The following is a 26,833-nucleotide window of genomic DNA, read 5'->3' as shown; positions in this document are numbered from 1 at the left end:
TATATAATAACATATGCATTATAATTTTATTTTAAAAATATGATGGTAAATACATAATTACGTATTAATTGTAATTTTGGACGCAACCCGAAGTGAGCCTGAAGTCCCAATCTATTCACCTGTTGAGTATAAGCCTCATTAGATGAGTCTACTACCGAAACGCGCAGTCATTTACCCTTTTTTTTTTTTTTCCATGAGCCGACTTTTAGCTCGTAAAGCCCAATTGCCAGCCCCATTAAAAACTTTATAATTTGCCAAATTTCTTTAATTTCTACACAATATTTGATGGAGCACTTACACGTCTTTTGTGCTTCGACAAACAATTTAAGGGGATAAAATAAATTTCAAGATTAATCTTTTATACATTAACAGTGTATACAGAATCACCATTTGATACATGACAACTCATCTGCATTTAAAATTACATTTCAAATTTTGCTCATGTGTCATGCATCCAACCATGATAATGTATGCACTATCAGTGTATATAAGATTTGCTCTAAATTTCACAACAATTAAATTGAAAGTTTAATTTCTATGCAAAAGTATATAGAGTGCTGCAAATCTTGAGGCTGCTACTCTCTTTCTCACAAGCTTTTTGTCTCCGTTTGCTCTTCACAACCTCACCTAAAAGAGCACAGGGATTCTTCAAAAAACAGATGAAGTACAGGCTGTTCTTGGGAAATTTCATTCAAAATAGCATAGGTTGAATTCCGATAGTTTTTGGAACACACTCTTAACACCAACAAAGTTCTGTGTCAACACAAATTGGTTTAGTTGATGAGAACGGATTACTTTTTCACAAAAAGGTTGTGTGTTCGATTTCCATTGTTAATGTAAGAGTTGCGTTGATAGAACCTTTGTAAGCGACCTATAATTCTGGAGTCATATTTTGATCTGTGATGGTGAATAGAGTTGAATCCACCAAAACCTTTTTCTTTTACAAAAAAAAAAACCCAACAAAGTTCTGCTTTGTTATGAAGTGTTTTTATCATTTTTGGATGGGAAAGTTACTCCCAAACGTGAGAAGATGGAAATGGTCTTTATATGGAATTTCCACTTAAACCCTATGTACTCAATTTGCACTTCGCCAGAACAAGAAACAAAGTCGGTGACTAACTACTCAAATAATTGAATTACTGAACTTAGCTAAAATGGGATGCCTTAATTGATCGCCTCGTTCAGAAGTAGTGCTTGAAAAAAGGTCATGCAAATTGCTAGAAAGAGTTTTCATAACATACAAGGTATGAAGGTATCACAGGGTAAAAGGAGTATTAGACGGTAAGATGAGAGGGATTGAAATATAAGGTACGAGGGTTTCGCCGGAGGATGACTTGGATGGTAAAAAAAGAAGGTGCAGGATAATTTCCGTGCTACTTGAAACAATTCCAACTTTCATCGTCTGCTTTGAGAATTTCTATCTTTCCAAGTGAATCCGTGTCTGCACAATCACAAGATTAAGGGTCAATTGCAAAATACTAACTGGTACATATCAACTTGCCATTTGGTCCTCAAAATAATTGCAAAGCTTTTTGTGGCCTTAAAACTTTCCTGTCCTACCCTTGAAACGGGTGAGGATAAAGTACATGAAGCTAAATCCCAATAAGTTCAAATGATAAATCCAGTCATATGCTAAAAGGATGGATGAAGCTATTGAAGGTGCTTGAAATTACCAACAATCAAACTTCCAACAGCTTCATAGCAGAAATCACCCAAGAAACACCTTTGGAGGTCCCTTTTTTTTTTTATCAAGAAATTCGTCCTGTCATATGCTAAAAAGAGTTTTTGAATTGCTTCATTAGTTGTCTTCCATTTTGTGAGCATGCTTGAATGAATCAATAGTGGTTGACTGAAGCAACAGGTGTAGAAGTTTATCACAGATTTACAAGAAAATTTATATGAGATTTTCACAAATCATATATTGCAGTAATTATTCTAAAACTTTTTTCATGTGATCTTTTTCTATCCGAATAGTATGAGATATTGTAGAATGGTATATAGCCTTTTAGTATGTTAGAATGTGAAGTGTCCATAACAAAACAATGAAAAAAAAAAATTCAATGAGAATGGTTAAAGTGTAAAGTAGAATTAATTATAATTATGCTCCTATGTTTTAACACAATGAATATAAGTAATTTCTTGGCTCTATTTTAATTATTTTTTTTTTCAACAATCGGAATTATTAGAAACCCTCAACAAAGTTAGATTAACACTCGGAGGTAATCGAAATACTGGCTCTATTTTAATTATTTGCTTTAACAATTATAACATGTTAATATCTTATATCTACATCAAAATTAGATTCCTTTATGATTTGAAACTAATCCACTTTTTAATGAGTTTTTTTTTTTAAATTATGACAAGGAGGTGTCAATTGGGAAAACTTACCCAAAAAATTAGGAAAAAAAAGAGGAAGGATTTCTGTTGCAATATACAGTATTTGGATCGAGAAGAGGTTTAAATCGTCAAATCAGATTAATTTTTGATATGAATCGGATGATCAAGATCTAGTTAAAATGTATCTGATAATGCCTACAGCTCTATGCCTTTGCTCATGATCCCATGTGACGGGAGTAGCATTTGACAACACGTCACGGCCGTAGCTGATCGAAGCCCGATCACTTTCCTCAACCCATCCAAGAAACAGAAAAGAAAAGCTCTCACACACAAACACACACATACACACAGAGTAGCGCAGGTTAGCCTATAGCACCGTACCCGGTGCACGTTAGCACGGACCAATGTTCTCCACCTCTGCGTACGCCCCTTCTTCTCTCATCTTCTTTCTCTCCCCAAGACCACCCTTTCCCTTATCTTTCTCCACTATCTCCTCTAGGGTTAGGGTTCTCGCTCTTTACGACGTAGTTCACAGCCTCCTCATCTTCTTCTACTGCTACTTTTACTACTATATCTTATTCATTTTTCATGCCCCAATGCTCGTCATAAACCTGGGGCTCCGACCCTTATTCTTACAGCAGAATAGCTCATGGACTCCAATCGGCGCTTCTCATACTCCAATCTCTTCAATCTTGAGGTAATTTTACGTGGGTTTTTGCTCTTCTCAAATGGGTTCTCTTCGCTTTTTTCAATTAACTACTCTATTATTCTCTGCTGGGATTCATTTTTTTTGGTGGAAAGTTTAGTGCTTTTTGGTAGATTTTGTTGGTTGGTTAATTTGGGTTGGTTGCACTTAATTTATATGGATTTAATGTAGCTTGAATTGGGTTTTTCTTGAATTCTGTGCTGTCCTTTTGATTTCCTAGTTAGTTATGATTTTCTTTTTCTTGATTTTGTTTGTGATTTTTTTTTGGGTTTTGTTGTAGCCGTTGATGAACTTTAAACTGCCTCAACCAGATGATGATTTTGATTATTATGGAAATGGTAGTAGTCAGGATGAGAGCAGAGGTAGCCAAGGTATGCAGTTTAGCTTACTAGCAGCTTTTCCAGTTGTTTTCAGTTTTAACTGTATCTTTTGGTTCCTCGTTTTATGAAATTCTTTCTTGTAATTATAGTTTGATACTGCATTGCAGCCAAAAGTAGTTGCTTTAGCAATTTGTTTCTTTTTTTTATTTTTTATTTTTACGTTGATTAAGGATAGGTGTTCCTTTAGCAATTGAGTTTTGGAGAGCTGGAGTGTGAACTTAATATTTTTTTTATGTTATTTTTACGTTGGTTATGGACAGGTGGAGCAATGGGGGAGCACAGTAACGGAGTCATGTCACGGAGGGAGTTAAAGAAGAAAAGGCGAAGTGGGTATAGCAGTGACGACGAGGACGGAAGTTATAGTAATCATATATCTGAGGAACAGTATCGAACTATGCTTGGGGAACACATTCAGAAATATAAAAGGAGGCTCAAGAATACCTCTCCTAGTCCTGCATCAATGCGAACTGCGGTCCCGGTTGTGAAAAGCAGTTTAGGACTGAATAATCAGAAATTGCCGAATCACCAGCTGGGGGGGTTGCATAGATTTGAGTCAACTTCAGATTTTCTGAATGTTAATCATTCTCAGAAGTTTGGGAATTTTCACGGATCAGATTTTACACCAAAATATGGTGCAGATAGGTTTGCTTTCTTTCTTAAGTCTTTCTGATTTAGAATGCTTTTAAGTTTCCTTTCCTTTTGTGGCTAAATTGTATTGAGTCTCTGACATTCATAACCTTTACCAATTTTGTCCTGCAAAGTTGAATCTGTTAAAGTCCTTAAGTTTCAGATTCATCTGAATTCTGTCTACATGATGCCAAACCAATATTAATGATAAAGGGAGCAAATCTGTAACTGAAGTTGATCGTAGCCTTGAGCTTATTCTCTTCAGAGATTGACTAAAAGCCTAGTAACCAAATGAATAGCTGTTGAAAACCACTGTACTCTAATCTAAACTGAACAAAATTGCCAAACAGATGATTTGTTTTAATTTACCTCTTCTTTTTCAGTTTGGACTAAATTCATTGCAAAGGTCTTATTTGAGAATACTCAAACGTGTAACATTCAAAATCTATGCAGATTAGTTAGTGAACCTGGCTATTTGGACATTGGAGATGGCATCTCATATAGGATCCCTCTCCCTTATGAAAAGTTGGCAGCATCGTTAAACCTGCCAAGTGTGTCAGATATCCGCGTTGAGGAATTTTATTTAAAGGGAACCCTTGATTTGGGATCTTTGGCAGCAATGATGGCTTCTGAGAAGAGATTTGGACTCAGAAGCCAAGCAGGGATGGGTGATCCTAAGCCTCTTTATGAATCTCTACAGGCCAGATTACAGGCTCAGCCTGCTAATACCTCAGCCCAGAAGTTCAGCTTGCAAGTTAGTGATGCTGCATTAGCAGCATCCTCCATTCCTGAAGGCTCTGCTGGAAGTATACGACGATCTATCCTGTCAGAGGGTGGTGTTTTGCAGGTTTATTATGTTAAAGTGCTTGAGAAAGGAGACACTTATGAGGTGAATGCTGACATACAATTGTGATAAATTATATTTTCTCCTTATCCAACTTCTCTCCTGTTTGGGGTGGTCTAAAGGGATGGGGGCAATGATTTTTATTTAAGTCCTGCGACCTGCCTTCTATGTGTATTTCTTATACGGTTGAACGTGTGGGTTTTCAGATTATTGAGCGTAGTCTGCCTAAAAAGCCAAAGGTGACAAAAGATCCTTCGGTGATTGAGAAGGAGGAGAAGGAGAGGATTGGTAAATACTGGGTGAATATTGTAAGGAAAGACATTCCAAAACATCAAAGGAATTTTAGTAACTTCCACAAGAAGCAAATTACTGATGCTAAGAGATTTGCAGAAGTTTGTCAAAGAGAGGTAAGCCATATGAAAGAATTTTCCCTCAACTTCTTGGTAATTTTCTCCTGTTTCTTGTGACAATAGGTTAGTTGGTATGATTAGATCAGTTCAGCATTTATTGTTTCTATCGACAACTGTTAGTCATCTTTGCTGAGTTTCAGTGGTCTGCTTCTTTTCAGGTAAAAATGAAGGTTAGCAGGTCACTTAAGTTGATGAGGGGTGCAGGACTTCGCACACGGAAATTGGCCAGAGACATGCTTGTATTTTGGAAGAGAGTTGACAGGGAGATGGTACTTTGCTTCCTTATTTACTTTTCTTATGTAATAGTTGGTCTTTTATTCTTTACATTGGCAAGAAGCGGGGAGAATATAAGCTTTAAAAATGAATGAGAATGGATATAGGAGAAGGCATGGTAGCTTTCTGAGGTTATCTGGTTGTTTGTCGGTCACATTTAGTTTTATTGACCTTGAAATTGCATGGTTGTTGGATAGTATATATACTAATGTCTTTTTACTGGAGCCACTTTGCTATAGTCAGTCTATATCTTAGGATGACATAGGGCCTTAACTGCTATTGAGAAGCTTATTTAAAATCTGAGCATGTTTATCATCAAAGAAATCCTTAAAGAATGTTAAGCCTGTAGACTTGTTAGCGTTGATATTTTTATGCTTTGTTAAGTTTTTGTAGCTCTGAAGGTCTTACTTCTCTGAAAATATCTTGACCAGTGTTTAGGCTTAGTTTTCTGACCCAAAATTCTTTTCCATAGGCTGAAGTTAGGAAAAGGGAGGAAAAAGAAGCTGCAGAAGCTTTAAAACGTGAACAAGAACTACGTGAAGCTAAGAGGCAACAGCAGCGGCTCAATTTTCTGCTTTCACAAACTGAACTTTACAGTCACTTCATGCAAAACAAGCCATCTTCACAACCAACTGAGGCCTTGGCTACTGGTGAAGAAGAATCAGATGATCAGGAAATGCTGACTTCTTCAGAAGCAAAGCTTGATGAAGAAGAGGACCCTGAAGATGCTGAACTGAGGAAAGAGGCTCTGAAAGCTGCTCAGGATGCAGTTTCAAAGCAAAAAAAGATGACATTTGCATTCGACAATGAATGTCTGAAGCTGCGGCAAGCCGCTGATATTGATGCACCTCTGCAAGATGGATCGGATACGGTGTCTGCTAACATAGATTTATTGCACCCGTAAGTTTCAGCACTGTTGTATGATTTATATTTTGTGTATTTGTGGGCCAATTTCTTACCCTGTCTGATATGGGCAGGTAAAAGGACAAAATTTCATCTTGTTTGATCGCAAACTTCTCTTTGTTAAGTTCTGAAATTCTCTTTGTGAATTTATTTTAGATCAACAATGCCTGTAGCTTCAACTGTGAACACACCAGAGCTGTTCAAAGGTTCACTCAAAGAATATCAGCTCAAAGGCCTCCAGTGGCTTGTAAATTGTTATGAGCAGGTGAGAAGATAACTCTTGCAGTTTTGGTAGTATTGCTTCAAATTTTGAGGTTTTGGTTGTAGAAAGTTGACTCATATGTCACAGGGTTTAAACGGTATTCTTGCTGATGAGATGGGCTTAGGAAAAACAATTCAAGCCATGGCTTTCTTGGCTCATTTGGCTGAAGTAAGATATATTCTTCTTCCTCTTTCTTTTTCCTTTTTTTTTTTTTTAAATTTATTATTTATTTATTTATTTTTAATATCTGTCAACATGGAATGTTTTACTCAAATTGTTCATGTTCTACAGGAAAAGAATATCTGGGGACCTTTTCTGGTTGTTGCGCCAGCTTCTGTCTTGAATAATTGGGCTGATGAAATTGGACGTTTTTGCCCTGATCTAAAAACTCTTCCATATTGGGGTGGACTTCAAGAGCGAATGGTACTTAGGAAGAACATCAATCCAAAGCGGCTTTATCGGCGGTAATGTTTCATTGACAATAGTTATTTTATATAGCTTTTGTCCTTTATGAAATCTTTAATCCAGAAGTGATGTTTGAATGAAGAATTGACTTCTTTGGGTACATGTAACTCTGAATTCAAGAGAAAGTCCTATAGTCCTGACTGTTGGTAGAACCTTACTCTGAATGGAATGAATGATCATGGCTAATTGTAGATTACTGTCAATGATGTCCATTTGAAGACTGGATTAGTTGCTTTATGCTTAGGCCATAAAGGACCAAAAGACTGATTGGTTAAAGAGAGAGTAAGATCAAGCACGATCGGATCTGGCAGATGGTCCACTGAATTGTGCAAGAACCTTCAAGGCTTCAGGAGAGGGTGGAATGCATAGTTTCTTGAAGTGAACCACACACTTTTGTGAATAAGAGTGCAACTATATGAATTAACAGTATTTTCACTTGCATGCAAACATCTAAATTAACAGATATTTCAATTGATTTAAAAACTTTAATGGAAAAAAGTATGCAAGGCAGCAAACATTGAAAGTGCATACTACTATGGCATAACAATTAACAGAAAAGGGAGAACCATAAAGCAAAAATGGCAAACATTAGTAACACTTAAAGGTTCACATGTTCTGAAGCATTCACCATTCATAGACCATGAAGCTCCTAGTTTCAAAGCTGGAAGTAACTCGTGCTATATGACACCTGCAGATTACTATCTCCATTTTCTCTTTTTATACTGATTCTTGACATTTTAAAACAGGGATGCTGGATTTCACATTCTCATTACGAGCTATCAACTCCTAGTTTCTGATGAAAAGTACTTCCGACGTGTAAAATGGCAATATATGGTGTTGGATGAGGCTCAGGCAATCAAAAGTTCTAACAGGTTTGAAAAGTACTCTACATACAGACATACAAACATAGGAAGAAAAAGAGCAAGAGCAGGGAAAGCCCTTTGATATTTTGAGTATGCTATGACAACAGATAGGAGCTGTTATTCGCAATAGTCCGTCTTTGATGCTTTTAATGATTTTCACAAATAGCCTTGCTATCTCTATTGCGAATATACAAATTTTAATGGTTGTTTTGTTTATTGCTATATTAGTATTGGCAGGATTGGGGGGTGGGTCCAAAAAAGACCTCATCTAATCATGTTGATATTTGACTTGGCAGTATAAGATGGAAGACGCTTCTCAGTTTTAATTGTAGAAACCGCCTGCTTTTGACTGGTACTCCAATTCAAAATAACATGGCCGAGCTATGGGCTCTCCTTCATTTTATCATGCCAACCTTGTTTGATAGCCATGAACAATTTAATGAGTGGTTTTCAAAGGGGTATGATTCCTTACATGTTTCCTGTGCCTGTATAATCAAGTTATGTAGCAACAGAATCTTGTCTTAATTGATCTTTGTCATGTATGACCAGAATAGAAAATCATGCAGAGCATGGTGGGACATTGAACGAGCATCAGCTTAATAGATTGGTGAGTGTTCAAACATATGCAAAATCATTCTAAGCCTGATTGATGCAACAGCAATCTAAAGAGCTTATACTTTTATTTCTCCAACTACCAAGTCTATGAGGAATATGTCTCTGTACCAAATGGGGTCTGTGTCTTGTGAGGCACATGCATTGCATCTATTTTTTTCAGTATTGAACTGTGTGAATGAGATGCCCTCTTTCCACATTAGTTTCTGTCCTATCCAATACTGTGATTCTGCTTTCCATTCCTGATTAACACTCTTGTTGGTGAATGGTCTCCAAAGCTTTTCTTGCATTCTGTTTGATTGTCATGTTGCCATTGATGTAAAGCTACTACTAAATCAAATAAACTTGACATCATATTTTCAAGTGAACCTTTTTTATGTTTATTTTGGAATTGTGCTTTAATGACCCGCATATTGAATCTTTTTCTTGTTAAGGACTTTTCTGGTTTAAATATGTAAACATGCTTTTGTGTATGAGTTGCTTTGACTTGATTAATCTGTGGTTGCTTGGTTTATCTTTCTTTGGCTCTTATTCTTCTTGTCATGTTCTTTGTGAACAGCATGCTATTTTAAAGCCTTTCATGCTACGGCGGGTTAAGAAGGATGTGATTAGTGAACTTACTGGCAAAACAGAAATAACTGTGCATTGTAAATTGAGTTCTCGCCAGCAAGCATTTTATCAAGCTATAAAGAATAAGATATCCCTAGCTGAGTTGTTTGATGGCAGTCGTGGACATCTAAACGAGAAAAAAATTCTGAACTTGATGAATATCGTCATCCAGTTAAGAAAGGTAATATGGTTCTGGCTTGGAGCACTATGTTGTTTTTTGTTGTATTAAGGGTTTTTAGTTGAAACTTATTTATTAAACTTGATGTAACTCTCGTGAATTTTGAGAATTGGCCTCCTTTTCTTTACAATGGCAGGTGTGCAACCATCCAGAGTTGTTTGAGAGAAATGAGGGTAGTACGTATTTTTACTTTGGAGATGTTCCAAATTCTCTTCTTCCCCCACCTTTTGGGGAGTTGGAGGACATATACTATTCTGGTGGTTGCAATCCAATTACATACGAGGTATTTACTAAATATGAAGTAACTTGGTTTTATTATTATTTTTTTGTTTTTGTTTTTCCTGGTTTAGATTCTTCTTTTCAAATCCCATGTGAGCTAATTGTATTAGAGAACTGTTGCTTACAGGCTTAATGCATTTTTAGAGCTAATTGTATTAGAGAACTGTTGCTTACAGGCTTAATGCTTTTTTAGTCGTTCGTCATGATAGTGGACATATATATTGTACTTTATAAGATAATAACAGGTGCTAAACCTGTAATGTGATAGATAACTGACCCTAGTCTGGACCCTGATTTTAACATGTCATTGGTTTAGAGGCTGATTTTACGTATTTTTCATGGAATCACCTGATTTTCATTGCGTTATGGGTTGGATGCTTTAACTGTTGCTGGTAATCGTCCATTTCAAGTTACTGTCCCAGAATCCCTCCTCTATTCTCCCCTTCTCCCTTGCCCATAAAGAAAAACAATGAAAACCCAACGAAAGAGAGAAGGAAAGAAGGAAAGATGAGGTCGCAGATAGATGAGAGGAATTTAGTTTTTTCTGTTTCCTAAAGGAACGTCCTCTCAGTGAAAGGGTTGTGCATTTTGTGTACTCAAATTATGTAATGTTGATTGAAAATATGCCTCTAATTGTGCTTGGTGTTCTTGCATTTGATTAGAGAGAGATTTATGTATAGTTCATTATTTTTTTATGTATAGTTCATTAGAGAGATTTATGATTAGTGAGAGATTTATGTATAGTTCATTATTCTTTTCATGTTATATTTCTGTATTGTTCACTAATGTACTCAAGATTTTCATACCTTCCTAATGTGCAGTCCTGACTAGATTGTCTTTTGAATTCTCTTCAGATACCAAAATTGATCTACCAGGAAGTTGTCCGACAATCTAACACATGTTTCTCAGCTTTAGGTCAAGGTTTTACCAAGGAATTGTTTGAGAAATATTTTAACATATTTGCCCCTGAAAATATATATAGATCTATGCTCCAAATGGATAAGAACCTTGATGGTTCTTTTGTACATAATGGAACTTTTGGATTTGCCAGTTTGGCTGATCTAGCACCTTCAGAATTGTCACTATTGGCAACTGGTACTTCTGTTGAAAGATTGTTGTTTTCAATAATGAGATGGGATAGGCAATTTATAGATGGAATCTTAGACCTGCTTATGGAGACTGAGGAGGATGATTTTGAACTCAATCAAATTGGGAGGGAAAAAGTAAGAGCAGTCACACGAATGTTATTGTTGCCACCTAAATCAGATACAACTCTGCTGAGAAGACATGCAACTGGTCCTGAGGATGCTCCATTTGAGTCTCTAGTCATGCCTCATCAGGATCGGCTTCTATCCAATATCAAGCTTTTACATTCAACATACTCTTATATCCCAAGAACCAGAGCTCCTCCTGTAAGTGCTACGTTATATATTGGTCGAATTTATCATTACATTGAGTTGAAATTCAATCTAACACATCTTTGTGTATCTTCCTTGCTTTTGTTAGATAAGTGCCCATTGCGCCGACAGACATTTTGCTTACAAAATGCTAGAAGAACTGCATCATCCATGGGTCAAAAGATTGTTAGTTGGTTTTGCACGCACATCAGATTCTAACGGCCCTAGGAAGCCAAATACTCCTCACCCTTTGATTGAAGAAATTGATTCTGATCTACCTGTTTCACAGCCTGCCCTACAGCTGACATACAAGATCTTTGGTTCCTGTCCACCAATGCAGCCCTTTGACCCTGCTAAGATGCTAACAGTATGACAAAATCTCTCTATTAGCACACTTCTTTTAGGATATAAATATCCTTTTAAAAAGGGGCAGGTAAAATTTATTTTCATCTCTTTAACATTTATGTTTTTAAATCTCTCAGGACTCTGGAAAGCTTCAAACCTTGGATATATTACTGAAACGCTTGCGTGCTGAAAATCATCGTGTGCTTCTTTTTGCACAAATGACAAAAATGTTGAATATCCTTGAGGTAATTTAATCTCCATTCTATTTTTTGTTCAAATTATCACATATTTCAGATTTGTATTGTGCATGTGATGCTAGAACTCTCTGCATGGTTTGCTTGCTTGATCTCTGGGCTGCATTACCTGACGTGATATCAGTTGATGATTTTTGAGATTATGACTTGTTTCAAGTGAGGAGATTTTTTTTTTTGGCAGCACCTTGTAATTTTATTTAACCCTGTTTGTTGTTGTTGTTGTTTATAGGAAATAGATAAGAAGAAAAGGCAATTCATCTAGTTACCTCCTAGGAGTTGAACGCTGTAGAAACCGTGTATGACTTATAGCACACAATTCTGGGTTGCAACTTTTCCTGACAGTCCTTTGAGGAAGGATTTTAACTTCTGGCTAGCAAAAATATCAGGGCCAAAAGGGTTTTCTCTGAATTGGTTAGTTCTCATAAAGGATGCCCACGTTTGTCATACCCATTTTACTTAATCCTAACGGAACTTAATACTAGCAGTCATAAGTGCAAGGATAAATATTGCCAACAGTGTATATCCGCAAAGTAGAATGTTGTATTACGTAGGCCTGTTTACTGGACAGGATTAGTTTTGAATGCTTTTTCTATTAGCATTACTAATCTTTTTCTCTGCCCAATCAAATTTTTGGCTTTCAAAGGGTTGCATCAAGTCCATTTTTTACTAGTGAAGGTTTTATTATCATGTTGATAAATAGGTTACAGAAGTAAAATGACAGTCTGTATCATTCTTTATTAGAAGTCTTTATCTGCTTATTAAAGAATTAGAGGTGGGACTGGACATTGATTGTGTAAATTTTGGTGTTGATTTTTACCAATTTTGCAGGACTACATGAACTATAGGAAGTACAAATATCTAAGGCTTGATGGCTCCTCCACAATTATGGACAGACGAGACATGGTTAGGGACTTTCAGCATCGGTATGTGCTAATCAAGTCATAAGATTCGTCTGTCTTCTTTCATGTGAAAACCCTGTGATTGGAGACCAAAACCTTACTATCCTATTGTAGGAATGATATCTTTGTGTTTTTGCTGAGTACAAGAGCTGGTGGGCTGGGTATCAACTTGACAGCTGCTGATACTGTGATATTTTATGAGAGTGATTGGAATCCAACCTTGGATCTGCAAGCAATGGATAGAGCTCATCGGTTGGGTCAGACTAAGAATGTTAGTCTCCCGTCACATTTATTTCTCCATTATACATTTGTCCAGGGAAAATAAATGATCTCCTGATCATGACATACTGTTTCAGCAACCAAAAACCAAGGAGGAGCAACTGTGTGATATCTTGATGGAAGCTGTTTTCTGAGAACATTATATGAAAAGATTTTGCTTTTTTGCTTGCTAAAAAAAAATTTAAAAACCCGACTTTTATACTTGATGCACGTGTAAGGTTAACTTGCGTGTAGTTTGTGGTTGGATGTAACTGTTAAGATTTTTTCTCGAATAAATCTTTCTATTAATTTATATGACATTTATGTGTTGTGTGTGCATAAGTTTGATTACATCTGCTTTCTAACAAATGGAGTCATGTAGATCTTTTTAAGATGGAAAATAGTCTTTTAAACATTCCATTTTACCGGGATACATCCTATTTCTATTATTTTCAAATCTTGTTGAAATCTTCTTGTATTTTCTTTACATCCGCAATGAACTTCTTGATTAATTGATATTTTAAAAAATTGTATTATTGATTGGTAATAGTGTTCATCCTTTATTCTACTTCTCATGGCTTTACATGTTCTATGTTTTGTTAAAGATTCTTATTGTGTAAGTGATTCGTTTCAACTAGGTTACAGTCTATCGGTTGATATGTAAAGAGACAGTCGAGGAGAAAATTTTACAGAGAGCTAGTCAGAAAAGTACTGTGCAGCAGCTTGTCATGACTGGTGGTCATGTGCAAGGTGACCTTTTGGCTCCGGAAGATGTTGTATCCTTGCTGATTGATGACCCTCATTTGGAGCAGAAACTTAAAGAGATCCCATTACAGGTTCATTCTGAGTGAAGCTGTGCATCATTTGCTTTTCATAGCTCTTGATTTGATTGATTATTAGACATGAGGTTCCTTTGCATTTGAATTATGTGTAGAGTTAGTTGAACACTTGTTCTGTGTTCCACTTGTCAGGCTAGAGAAAGACAGAAAAAGAAAGCTGGAACAAAGGGCATACGCATTGATGCAGAGGGTGATGCCTCTTTGGAAGAGTTCACGGAGCTCGGATCTGAGGGCAATGAGTATGGTGCCACTCCTGATCCTGAGAAAGCAACCTCCAACAATAAAAAGGTAAACATGGTTTTCTTATTTCTGCTTCTTCTTTATTACTCGCTATTTGAGATGGGATTTTTCTTTTTTTGAGTGAAACTCCAACTTATATTTAACTTTTTTGTTAGTTGTGATACTTTAGCTTTTCTTTTTTATTATATTGTATCTCATGGAGATTAATAATTAGCAATAGAGCTACAAAATCTATATTGTTTGGTTCGCATGTTCTTACTTTTAGGTTTTAGCCGGACTCTAATATACTCGAGTGATAGATTGTTTTTCAGGTCTTCTTTCCTTTAGCCAGGCCCAAATACGCTTGAGTGATAGATTGATTCGGGTCTTCTTACTTTTAGCTACACCCATACCTGAGTGGTATAGGTCCAAAAGTCTAACCAGTTCATTATGTGTCCATTACTATGTTTTTAAATCAACTTTGGATCGGGGCCTGGGCTAGTTCATGTAATAATGTTCTACACTTAGTTAAAGCTTTATTTTCTGTTCGGGATTGCACTTCATGGCTTAAGTTTTAAATTAAATGTGTTTGAAGTGTATTTTGGTGGTTTGAAGTTGTTAAAAAATGCGACTAATTTCTCTGTCAAACTATTGTATTACCAAAATGTTTGGAAAGAGCCGGGGCATACGAAATGTGGACAAGGAACTTCTATGCAGACGAGTACGTTTTGTACATTGGAAGAGGTCGAAGCCTTTTAAAAAATTACCGAAATTAAATAGAGCAAAGGATCACTATTTGGACATGTTGCAATGTAAAAACCAAAGTGGATCCTTTTTTGGTTAATTACCATCATGTATCTTTGTGCGGGCTTCTCTCTTCTTTGATGTAGGTTGAATACCAATTAGCTTTTGGAATATGTGACTCACACTAGTCATCGTCTACACTAAAACAAATATTTGCTCCATGCTGCATCTCAGAATATGTGCGTCTGTTTTAAATCTCAAGTACTCTTCATGCAGAGGAAAACAAGTGACAAGCAGACTCCAAAGTCTAGGTCTGTGAAAGGATCATCGCCTCCTAATTCTGCGTCAGCGGACTATGAGTTTGATGACCTCGAGGTGAACACTGAGGTACATCATCAGAGACCAAAAAGGTTGAAGAGGCCAACAAAGAGTGTCAATGAGAATCTTGAACCCGCATTTACTGCCTCCCCTAATGTGGTTCAAGAGGCCGATCAAAACCTCCCCGTGTCCGAGCTAAATTCTGGTGGTTACAATCACTTGTTGACTGGGCAGTAGTATCCATAGGGGATCATCTTCATTGTCAAGCTGCAGCTCTTTCTTGCAGCACGAAAGCAAAAAATTTGATGTGAGAGGCGACCGGAGACTCGGGCTTCCCTTAATGCGGCGTGCTGCTTGCTATAGCCGGACCTGATAAAAGCACCGAGGATTTTGTAGCAGCGCTGTACAGATTAGATTATTGGGTAGGATATTTACTTCCTGATACCTTGCTATTATATATGGAAATATAGAAGATGTATAGTAGGGCTCATCCTTGTCTCGTTTAGGGGCTGTAAAAGCATTTTGGTAGATGGTAGAGAACTGAATTTTGTAACCAGTCCAGTACTCGTGCTGACGAGCGTTGTGGGCATGGAAACTCCCATTTCATACATGATATATTGAATGAAATCCAAAAATCTGAGACTAGGCTCTGATGATGAGAAAGTAGATGAGCGTGTAAGGTCTTTTTGAGGCATTTCCGGGCAGCACGCGTGCAAACCTTGGAGACAAAAATTTGTGCTGGCCTTTGGTCACCAATGCTGCAGCAATAGGGCACAAGGCAATGTATTTGCATATTAAATTAGGGATTATTGGCAGGTATATTTGAATAATAGATTAGAAAGGAATTCAGGAACAATATCTCTATATGAATTATGTGTTTCTCAAAAATTAGTACTGTACGTGAAAAACTTGTCATTGTAATTATCTTTTTGGGCATTTTTAAAATTTAAAATTTTAGTTAGATGTTTTTAAAAAAATTTTTTAACTCTCCTTGCCATAATCATCCACGAGTACCACATACCACCAGCTGCCACTGTTTCCTCCTCCCTCTTCTACTCTTCCCTCCTCCTTCCTCCTCCCCGTTCCTCCCTTCCCTCTCCGTCCTCGTGACCAACATCTTGGGGGAAGGAAGGAGAAAGCGGGGGTGGTTATTTTTTTGACTCTCCTTGCCATGATCATCCACGAGCATCACACACCCCCAACCGCCACCACTCCCTCCTCCCTCTTCCCCTCCCCGTTCCTCCCCTCCCTTCCCGTCCTTGCTACCAAAATCTTGGGGAAAAGGAAGGGGGGAGGGGGTGGAAGGAGGAAGGTTAAATTTTGGAATGTTTTTAATGTGGATTTTAAAAATAAGTACGTGGAAAACAACGCGATCCATACAGAGCCATTGAATTTTGATAAAGCTCAGACAGCACCCACAAGCTTTTCATCATTACACTCGACTAAAAATGTAACAAAAGGCAAACCATTTAAAGTCAAAGATCAATATAACATATTAAAGGCATATTACTTCCCCCCAAGTTACTCCTGCACGGCCCATCCAAGTGTGAATAGGTCTCCAAGGAAACAATTTATCGGAAACCAAGTAGCTGAGCAACTAAAAGCTCAGAACATTTTGAAATTAAAGCCAGGAGACTTGAAAGCTTCACAAACTATACTTGTGTCATTACACTACAGACAAAGGGCTTGAGCATGGTGTCGAATATGATCATCGATAAAGGTGGCAATGAAGTAGTAGGAGTGATCATAACCAGGCTGCATACGCAAGAGAAGTGGAACAGTGGCACTCCTGCAGGCTTCTGCGAAATTGTTTGGCAGCAGCTGATCATGTAAGAATTTATCATCCTCTCCCTGAAAAAGGTCAAATTCCTGGTTAGGAAATCACTAAAAACTCTCTCATTCGTCTCTTTCCCACACAGCTACAACAACGAAAGACCAACAAATTTATCATCCTCTCCCTGCATGCGATGTGATTCAGTACAGCATACTTGATCAATGGAGCAGCGGTTCCCTATGTCTTAACATGCAAGATACAAGGGGAAAATTGTCGATGCCAACAGAGAGAAGCATGTCAACATGAATAGAAAAAACCTTCTACAAGCACCACTGCTAAGCTCTCGAGCTCATGTCCAAAATGCTATAAGATATCTTGCAGCCAAGAACTCAAAATTATCAATTGTTTTGGTTTCTTTTATTCTACAAAGAAATGTGCGCGCTGCTAACAAAATCAGAAGACCATTCTTGATGTCATCCTGATAGTTAAAACTCATAGCTCATAGAGTGGTACATTAATAATTATCCGCATATTGAAAGTGAAGTGCAAAGTTCAATATTCACCAAAAGAGGCACAGCCAGTGGGACCAAGTCTGAAGTGGTAATTGTAAAATGCAACAGGAACAAAAGGAAAAGATACCCGACTATTGTTTTTGAGTTCAGGGTGCACAGTTTCTCGGAGAACTAGAAAAATCAGAAAGATAAAAGTCTGATATATTTGTGCAGAATTAATTAAATGACAAACATTAAGTTGTTACCTGATCAATTAAAATGGTGGCGGAAACATCTTTGAATTTTGATACAAGCAAAGTGGCATCATATTCCTGCACAGTTACAGTAGCAATAACATCTAAGATGTCAACTTAACAGCAATTCAACATGTCATTCCAAAGGGTCACGCTCAAGATTGTACCTCCCAGTCAGCTTTATTTTCACCCAGGTAGTTTGTGAAAGCTTTCTGGCCCCAGGGACAGTTCATAGGATTGACAATTGGTGCAAAAGCTGAAACAGACTGAGAGAATGGAGAAAAATATCAATGACAATAAAGAATTCATTAACAGAGTGATAGAACATAAAATTGTTCTCTATGGTTAGGAGAACACAAAGAGAACTGGAAACGGCAGTAAATTTCAGACATTTTTTGAATTTTTGTTTATAGGATTAACATCTGAAGGCTCATAGAGCTCAAATTGGTACAAGAAGACCTGTCATTCATTAACAAATTCTCTCTTGCAGCTGTAATGTAGAACATCAAATTCCCAAGAAGTGTTTTATTTATTTATTATTATTATCATTATTTTTTACTTCACAGTAAAGCAATATCACAAAAAAAATTACCTTATATTTTTCCAGATTTTTCAGGTAAATTGTTAGTGCTCCATGACCACCCATAGAATGACCAGATATGGATGCTCGAGATGTATCAAGTTGAGGAAAGTTTTCACTAAGGAGAGTTGGCAATTCCTTGACAACATAATCATACATACGCCAATTCTTCCACTTATCTTGCTTTGCATTCAAATAAAACCCAGCACCTGTTTTCCAGATATATCAACTAAATTTTCAGCAAAACACAGTAAAATTCAATAGAAACTCAATGCTTAAACATAAAGCAACAGTTGCAACAAATGAAAAACCCAGGAGATAACACAAATATAGTGCATCTTTTGACAGGGCATAAATATGTACAACATTCTCTCTAAATTGATGGCACTAGTGCATAAGAAATCTAGGCACATGATTCTGAGCTTTTTATCATCAAGAACAGTGTCACTATCGCATACCAACACCAAAATCCCAGCTGTCAGATTCCCCTTCGACATTTAGGCCTCCTGTAACAAACAGACAAGAGATGTTAAAAATCTGGCTTGTACAATCAACAGAAGTCTCAAGTGTGATATCACTTCAAATGCATATTTGTCACCTTTGTCTTGCTTCTTTAACATAAAGACTATGGCCCAAAAAGCAAAAATGGCAATCATATTACAAGCTTTGTACCTTTAATTCAAACAAAAACACATGTTAACATCTATAAGAATGCAAGGCCTTTTTCCTTTTCTCTTTGCCTTTTCTTTCTTCTATACAGAATATTCCCCAAAGGTGGCCACAAAGTCCTTGCAATCATTCCAAGGTTAGACTTTAATATTGTGCAGCAATTAAGATGGAGGAATTTAGAGATTTCATTTAAAACATGCAAACCAGGCAAATTTTTGATCTCTTTACTGCAGCTTAGATTAGAAAGACAAGGATGCATAGATGGCAAGTAATGAAGATACTTCCTTTATGAAAGACCCACTTAAATAAAGCTTTGATTACAAAAAATAAGACGCCCTCTCGAATTGTGGAAATTCACTTTTAGCAATCATAAATACTACACAGTGAATATCTGTAGCCTTTTTTTTGGACAATAATTTGTCGCCTTAGCATCTGAAATGTTTCTTAGAAAATGCATAATGCTTATGCACCCTCTGAAATTTAAGACAACAATCTTCCTGTAAACTTCAATATGTCAGTGGAGCTCTAAAGACTTGTACATACGTTAGCTATTGCTTGCTTCAAATTCTAGTGCAACTAGAACAGGTTCTGGTTAACTTCTTGGAGTTCCTTAGATTAACAAGCATATGTTGTCCCCTAAGTCTTAATTTATTAGGTCTCTTTATTGCCATGGTGTTGGTTATCTCAGTTCACTTGATCTCAAGTCCACCCAACTCTGAAAGTATTCTGTGCTGAATACCATAGACTTCTAAGAATAAAAGTATTGTATTTGAACTTTTGGGAAGAGGACAGTTGTGTGAAAAGCAAATGCAGGAGGAAGAAAGACACAGTATAGGAGGTTGCTGCAGTTGCCAGGAGCGAAAGTGATAGAGAAAGGTGGGAAAGGCAGAGAACACGGCTGACCAGCACTAACAGAAGAGCTCAATTTTATAAAACAAAACATAGATTAATAGGAAAAATTTTATAACTTAAGCAAAATACAGAGGGATTGCTGTTTCGTTTTTTCCCTGTATGTACTAAAGTTCCCCAAGCATAATGGAGAAAAACAAACTTCATGACACACAGAAGGACCAAAAGTTTCTTATTTAAGAAGCTTAACATGTTATTTCAAGCAAATAATAGTTTGGTGGCCAAAAGTGTATGATGGATAAAGTTTAGTGGTCCCTTAAGTCTTTGACTTTTTCTTTAAGTCCTAAAACTTGTCTTTGCTCACCTTTCATTCACTACACCATGTATAGGCCTTCGCAAGTGCTTACATGCAGCCAAAGATTTGGAATTTGGGAGGGAAACTAAGATGACATATTGAGGATTCTTCCATTATTGACTAATTCTTTTATAGGATATTCTGAAAAGTATTTCGACATAAAAAATGACTCACTTGGAGATGTATCTGGAGCAATCAGAGCAACACCTTCAATTGAAGCAACTCTTTGAGCACCAGACTTGATAATGAAGTTCTCATCTGAGCATGTAAGACCAGAGAGCCAGTAAAGCACCTGGACCAAAAAGTTCAAACAGCATCTCAGTGCTCTGTGGGATGATTCCAAAATTTACATCACAATGAATATCAACAAGAAAAAATATCTTAAGAACTTGTAGAGTGAAAGAGGTTTAGCACGTATCCTGTCAATCCAAATAAAAGTTCACATTAGCCCTTTCAACGTTATGTCTTGCATATTAAATCACCAAACTTCTACCATAGGTGAATTAATTATAGTTGATATTGATGCATTGATCTCATTCATATTCTCTTAAACATTTCCTGCGCTGATGGTATATACCAAACAAATCAACAAGGTTGACCATGTAAAGAAGTGTCTCCAACAAAAGGTTCCAGACTATATGCAGTAAATCACCTCTTTTCTTTCTCCACAGGCATAAATGTTTCTTTTCAAATGCAAAGATGCATTCTTTTAGACAAAATGAGTCGTCTAGCAGAATGGGTAGGAACGCTACATACAACATGACGAAACATGAAACACCTTCTCATAGGTCATCAACTAAAAACTACAAAAGAGACTGCCACTAGTAATACCAAGTGGTAAGACAAAAATTTGTATCATAATGCATATCTTATTAACGAGTCTCTTAACACATAAACAAACAGTAAGTATGTATATGTGAGCGAGATTGCATTCCGATATACAGTAAACCAACAACAATCATCATATTCAGAAGCATGAAAGAAAACTCAATTCTGCCTGACTACTCGAATATTCAATACAAGAAATCTATCCAACACCAGAAACACACAAGAAAGAAAATATAAGGAGTAAATAGTTATTTATACTAAAAAAAATTAACAAAAAGTATCAGAAATTATGACATTATTAACCCACAAAGAAAAACAATAACTCAAAAAAGCATAAAAGAACATTCTTTTTCTTTTCAAGCATTTGGAATCATTGGATATAACAGACAAATTTAATAGGTAAAGGCTGAGTCTTCGCAGAAATTGCAGAAGTAAAATCCTAATGGGGAAATCATGCAGATAAAGAAATCTTGAAAGGAAGTAAGAAAACGGTCTGTTCAGGAAATCAAGGTTTTGGGGGAGGGAGAAGAAGATAAGGAGAGGGACTTACAGGGAATTTGTCAGAAGGGTTAGGAGAAGGTGGGAAGTAAATTGAGAAAGTCATGGAACATCCCAATGTGGGGCTGAAGTGCCTGTATCTCTTGTTGAACCCATCAAACATCTTTGAGCTGCTGATTTCTGTTGGTTTGGAATCCATTGTGGAGTCAACAGTGAGTTCGCTGATTGCTCTATCTCAAGACGAAAAGGGAATGGAAGTCAGCTAGTTTGTGAGTTGAGGATAGAAAAGAAAAGAAGAGAAAGGGTAAGTTATGAGAGAAAAGGAAGGATAAGAAAAGAAAGAGAGGAGATTTGGGAGTTTTGGAAAGAAATGGAATGATTTTGGATATATATATCAATAAAATTTTATTCAAAACCTTTGTGAGGATAAAATGGGCACTTTGAAAAAATTTTGTAAGCTTCCATCAGTTTTTCTTCGCTTTCCGCCAGTTTTGGTTAGAAAAAATTTTGCACTGTAGCGGCGCTTTGGCTTCCCTTCAAGATCCGTTCATTTCTTTTCTTTTCCATCTCACTTAAATGTGCCAAACGTAAGAAAGTCCACCTTTCCCTTCCTTTTTTTTCTATTCCTTTTTTGAAATCTGAACTCCCAAACTAGCTACACTGATGTTTCAGACTCTGTCTCTCGCTGTTAAGGCTCAAGGTAGGGCTGCAAACGAATCGAGCCGCTCGCGAGCCGCTCGCGAGCGGCTCGAGTCAAGCTCGAGTCGAGCTCGTTATTAATCGAGCTCGAGTCGAGCTCGAGCCGGCTCGAGTCAAACTCGAGCTCGAGCTCGAGCTCAGAATATTAAGCTCGTTAGCTCGCGAGCCGGCTCGCGAGCTTGGGTATATATATATTTTTTTTTATTTTTATTTTTATTTAATAATAAAATTACGTATATTATATATATATTTTTTTATTTTTTATTTTTATAGTAAAATTACGTATATATCCTTAATATTTTATTATTTATTAAGAAAAAAATATTATTTTATTTATTTTTTTTAAAATAAAATAATTATTTTTTATTTTTTTTCGAGCTCGAGCTCGAGCTCGAGTTCGGCTCGACTTGATTCGAGTCGAGCTCGAGCTCGAAATTTGCCGGCTCGTCGAGCTCGAGCTCGAGCTCGAGCTTGGTAAAATTTAGTCGAGGCTCGGCTCGATTAGCTCAAATCTCGACTCGGCTCGGCTCGTTTGCAGCCCTAGCTCAAGGGACGGAGGAGAGGGACTGAACTGGAAATATGTAATTACAGAATGGAAAGTAACAAGGGAGCATAGATTGTTGGGATAATATCAGAAACAAACCCTATCGTTTCTCTTAATATCACTTAGCGCTCTTAAGGTTTAAAAAATACCTCTTATCTATCTTACTTTTGTTATTTGTGTAGCAAAATTTAATAAAAATCCCAAACTACTCTTTAGCTAATTTTGCTAAATAAAAATACTCTTAAATAGCTTTGTTTACTCAAAAAAAAAAAAAGAACCACCATCTAAAAAAAAATCTTTAGTTGTACCACCACATCACAAAGTTATAGTCCATAACAATATAAATTTAAAAAATAAAAAATATTTATAAAGAAATATACTAGCACCAATTCAATTTTATATACTCAAAACAGATTTCTTATGAACCTTTTTTTTCTTCAATCTCTTTTCAACCCATGGCATAAACCTTTAAGTTGTACTAAATTATTATAAAAGTCAATTCAAAATAAATAAAGAAATCATACCCCACCTTATCATAATCACAAAAAGAAAAAGATAATTAAAATTCAATGTATTATAATTTATAAATAAAAAAATCGCACAGTCATCTAAAAAAAAAGTAAAAGAGAATGTTAGAGAAATAGGAAAGAGAAGAATGTGACTTTTGATTTTTTTTTCTTTAATTTTTTGAGTTCCATTTATTTGATATATAAATTATGTACCAAGTTAGGGTTAATATAATTATTTTATAATTACGAGACAATGTAAGTGATATTTTTAAAATCTTAAAAGTACTAGATGATATTAAGAGAAATCTCAGGGGAGATTTCTGATATTATCCCTAGATTGTTTTTGCTTGCAAATGGATAGTTTCGTATGATCAATTTTAGGCTTAAATACGAAAATACGATGCCTCTGCAATTAGGCATGAGTAGCAAATAATCTCAATTTTCATGTACTCATAGAATACACAGGTAGACTCCATCAAACACTAATTTAAAATTTTCGTCTACACAAACAAGAAAAAGACCAATATACCATGGATAATTAATACAGTGCCAAATTTACTTTTTCATCGCCAAAGGGGATAAATCTCATTTCAAATTTACCATTCCATTAGAAGAAAATCATAATCATGTGACGAGAAAACATGCCATTTTGCAAAATTTGTTTGACATGTGTGATAAAAATGTCATTTCACACAATTTTCTAGTACTTCATACACATCTTAATTTTCTTAAGTTGACCTTATAAGAAGGAGGGGTTAGATTGGATGGTAACGTAAGAGGAGGAGGTTGTAAATTTAAAACCTTCCACTTAAAAAAAATTGACCTTATATATATTTCTTGTTTTTGTGCAAAAAGTTTATGTATATGCAGTTCTAAGAGTCGATATTCTTTTTTGTAGTATTTTTTTTAATATCTTATTTGTGTTATTGTTATTTTGCCATTTTTTAGGATTAGAATTTTATGTCTGTGTAGCCAAATAATAGCAAGAATTGAGCAGTTTTGGCTTCATATCGGAAAGCATCAACAACATAACATGAAGCTATTAGGTACTAGCAATTTTCAGAACAATTTTTTTTTTTTTTTTTGGTTATCAAGGAGAGCTAAGCAGCTCAGTACATAGATACTAAACGTGGGGTAGTTACTCCCGCAATATCCAAGTTCATCCATCTCCGAACTATATCCGGTGAACTCTGTAAATGATATAACCTGACTCCTTATTGAGGCTATCTTTAGCTAAACAATCCGCACTATTGTTTCCTTCTCGCCAAATATACTATTATTGTTTCCTTATTGAGGTAAATATCTTTACCTCCCATTCCTTGTGTCTCTACTGATCAATTTGTTTTAGCAGACTAGAGTAAGGGCTCAAGTGAGGTGGCTTGTCCAGAAGCAAAATCGCAGCCTTTGAGTCCGTTTCGACAATTTTCAGAACAACTTTATCCTTATGAGAAAGTGTTCTATCAAAGCCATTAATTACGCTAACAACGTTGAGGGTATTTTTATGTGATATATATTTATTAGTCTTCAAGAAATATTGTGTGTATTTTATGAATATAGAGGGTATTTTTTTTTTGAAGGATATAGAGGGTGATTTACTTACTGCTCATTTCTGATTGCAAGGAACATTTCGTATTTAACCCTAACTCTGATCGCCTCTGTATCATTTGGAGTCTCTATTGAAGAATCATTTGGCATTATGGTTCCCTTTATAATTACACCTTTAACAAATTTTGCCCTAGTCCATGTCCTTGAATTGAGTGCCCGATGCCCTGAAAGTGTATTCTTCTTTATTGGAACGCCACAAGGAGAGTGAGCTTTTTAAGGTGTATTATTTGAAACTTAGTAGTATTTTCCAAGAAATTATGAGAATTAATTAGCAAAAGATTATAAGAAATAATAGACATTGTTAGGAATGATAATGAACCATTTATGCCCAAAAAAAAAAAGCAAGGAGATAGCGTTGGGGTAAGTCTTCCTCAATCTTTTTTTAAAAAAAAAATTTTCTAACAAGATAAGGGTGAAATTTAAGAAATGAGGAAGGAACAGATAAATTACTATCCAAAACTTTTATGAGTCTGAGACGTCAACCAGGTTTTCCCTCAATTCCCCCCTCCCCTTCCCTCCCAAAAAAAAATCAACAAAACTTTGTGGGTATTCATTTCTAGTCGATATGAAATTTGTTTAAAAAGAATTCCTTTCAAATGTTTGAATACATATTAATTGTTGAGCATAATAAAATAGTCGGAAATCTTTACACAACGAATAAAAGAGATGGTGCCCCTCCTGGGCAGCTCGTTTGGTCACGACAACCCCTTGGAAGTCGTTGTCCAACTCTCCTACCAGGGATCGAGTCCCAGTGGTTATCGTGTTCGAGGAGACGGTGCCTCTCCTCCCGGGTCGGAGTGGGATTAATCGGGCTCCGTAAGGATTGACCCGGACACCCACTCCGTCAGCAAAAAAAAAAGAAAAAAAAAAGATTGTAACATATAGAGTTTAACACTCCGGATGCAAGGAGCTAGCTAGTAGTCCTGGTGGAAGAGTCTATTAAGGCAGAAAAGAACAATTGCACTCAAAAGTCAAAAAAGGGACTCAGCAATTGACGTTGTTTCGGTTACTTAGATAAAGTTTCTTGATGTTGGGTGCGACCTCTAGCGGACGCTTAGATTTAATTTCATTTGACCGGACTAGTGACTGACAAATTAAAAACAATTAAGCATTTCAAATCAGTCTTTAACTCCCTTTTAAGAAAAAGTTAGTCTTTAACTTCTACTTCTCTAATGATTTTGTTGCCTTTTCTAAAGATTTTGTTGCCTAATCCTTCTAGGACACGGCCCCAATAAAATCTCCACCTACTTCACCTATTATTCACCTATTATCAAGCAAGACAAGCTATTTAAAATTGATCCCACGAAGGAATTAAAACACGGGCATATCTGTTTTATGGATTGCTCTCAGGGCTGCCAATATTCTGGTTTTTGCTCGAGCTCATTATAGTTCATATATATATTATATATATATATAAGTAAATATTATGTACACTGACAGTGTATACATTATCATCGTTGGATTCATGACATATATGCAAAAGTTGAATGTCAAATTTAAATTTTGACATTTTGTATAATTATTATTTATTCAACGCTGATAGTGTATACATAATTAATATAGAAAAATTAATCATATATATATATATGCATACATTTTAGTAAGTAGGAGATTTTAAATTCATGACCTTCTGCTTACAATCATGCGCACGTTTAGGGTTGTCAACGGGCCGGAATTCATTATTCCGGACCCGGACCCGAATCACTATGCAGATCCGGATCCGACCCGTTTACCCGACGGGTCTTTTATTCTATGTTCCGGATTCGGATCCGGCGGGTCCCGGATCCGAATCCGGGTCTACCTGAACAAATTTACCAAAATTTATAATTTCTAATAAAAATGAGAAAAAAATATATTTGTAAACTAATTTCTAACTAATACAAAGAAAAAACCAAATAAGAAAAGAAATCAAATTAACTTTATTAAAATACATCACCCTAATCAAATTATATTGATAAATATATATTTTTTAAATTATTAATTCATTTATATCCGGATCCGGGTCTAATACGGGTCGGAATACTATATTCCGTATCCGACCCGTTTTTTTGTTTGACAAAACGGATCCGGAATTAAATCCCTACCCATACCCGCAATAATTTCACGGATCCGGGTCTAGACCCGACCCGTTGACAGGCCTACGCACGTTACTGTCCA

The 26,833-nt window shown here is 36.2% G+C and overlaps 2 protein-coding genes across 3 annotated transcripts; one reads left to right on the top strand and one right to left on the bottom strand.

Moving 5' to 3' along the window:
• The first annotated feature begins 2,676 nt into the window (after positions 1-2,676).
• LOC113695483 (chromatin-remodeling ATPase INO80) lies at positions 2,677-15,666 on the top strand. Its single transcript, XM_027214600.2, has 23 exons — positions 2,677-3,034; positions 3,324-3,414; positions 3,684-4,065; positions 4,504-4,939; positions 5,101-5,301; positions 5,463-5,573; positions 6,050-6,477; positions 6,637-6,745; positions 6,830-6,910; positions 7,034-7,206; positions 7,954-8,079; positions 8,367-8,528; positions 8,620-8,677; positions 9,242-9,472; positions 9,606-9,752; positions 10,603-11,160; positions 11,255-11,512; positions 11,628-11,735; positions 12,573-12,667; positions 12,758-12,914; positions 13,540-13,737; positions 13,873-14,028; positions 14,980-15,666. The coding sequence occupies exons 1-23, from the start codon at positions 2,987-2,989 to the stop codon at positions 15,256-15,258; spliced, it is 4,593 nt and encodes a 1,530-aa protein (XP_027070401.1). The 5' UTR covers positions 2,677-2,986; the 3' UTR covers positions 15,259-15,666.
• A 747-nt stretch (positions 15,667-16,413) lies between these two features.
• Positions 16,414-21,663, bottom strand: LOC113697059 (S-formylglutathione hydrolase-like). 2 transcript variants are annotated; one of them, XM_027216490.2, is made up of 7 exons: positions 21,372-21,663; positions 20,168-20,285; positions 18,579-18,626; positions 18,133-18,329; positions 17,708-17,806; positions 17,553-17,618; positions 16,414-16,872 (listed from the first exon to the last, which is right to left on the bottom strand). In XM_027216490.2, exons 1-7 carry the CDS (start codon positions 21,516-21,518, stop codon positions 16,693-16,695), a joined length of 855 nt encoding a protein of 284 aa, XP_027072291.1. In that variant the 5' UTR covers positions 21,519-21,663; the 3' UTR covers positions 16,414-16,692. The 2 variants fall into 2 exon arrangements, with proteins under 2 accessions (XP_027072291.1, XP_027072292.1); XM_027216491.2 differs by having other exon boundaries at positions 16,800-16,979.
• Positions 21,664-26,833: the final 5,170 nt, after the last annotated feature.

Source organism: Coffea arabica, chromosome 6e (assembly GCF_036785885.1).
Source record: "Coffea arabica cultivar ET-39 chromosome 6e, Coffea Arabica ET-39 HiFi, whole genome shotgun sequence".
In the NCBI taxonomy this organism is placed as follows: Eukaryota; Viridiplantae; Streptophyta; class Magnoliopsida; order Gentianales; family Rubiaceae; genus Coffea; species Coffea arabica.
This window is presented reverse-complemented; position numbering and strand designations above follow the sequence as displayed.

Coding starts and splice junctions, on each gene's coding strand:
- LOC113695483 (XM_027214600.2), top strand. CDS start 2,987: ATGGACTCCAATCGGCGCTTCTCATACTCCAATCTCTTCAATCTTGAG. Junction 11,736..12,572: donor AAATGTTGAATATCCTTGAG/GTAATTTAATCT, acceptor CCAATTTTGCAG/GACTACATGAACTATAGGAA. Junction 14,029..14,979: donor CAACCTCCAACAATAAAAAG/GTAAACATGGTT, acceptor CTCTTCATGCAG/AGGAAAACAAGTGACAAGCA.
- LOC113697059 (XM_027216490.2), bottom strand. CDS start 21,518: ATGGATTCCAAACCAACAGAAATCAGCAGCTCAAAGATGTTTGATGGG. Junction 18,627..20,167: donor TGCTCCAGATACATCTCCAA/GTGAGTCATTTT, acceptor TGTTTGTTACAG/GAGGCCTAAATGTCGAAGGG. Junction 18,330..18,578: donor CAGCTGGGATTTTGGTGTTG/GTATGCGATAGT, acceptor TCTGGAAAACAG/GTGCTGGGTTTTATTTGAAT.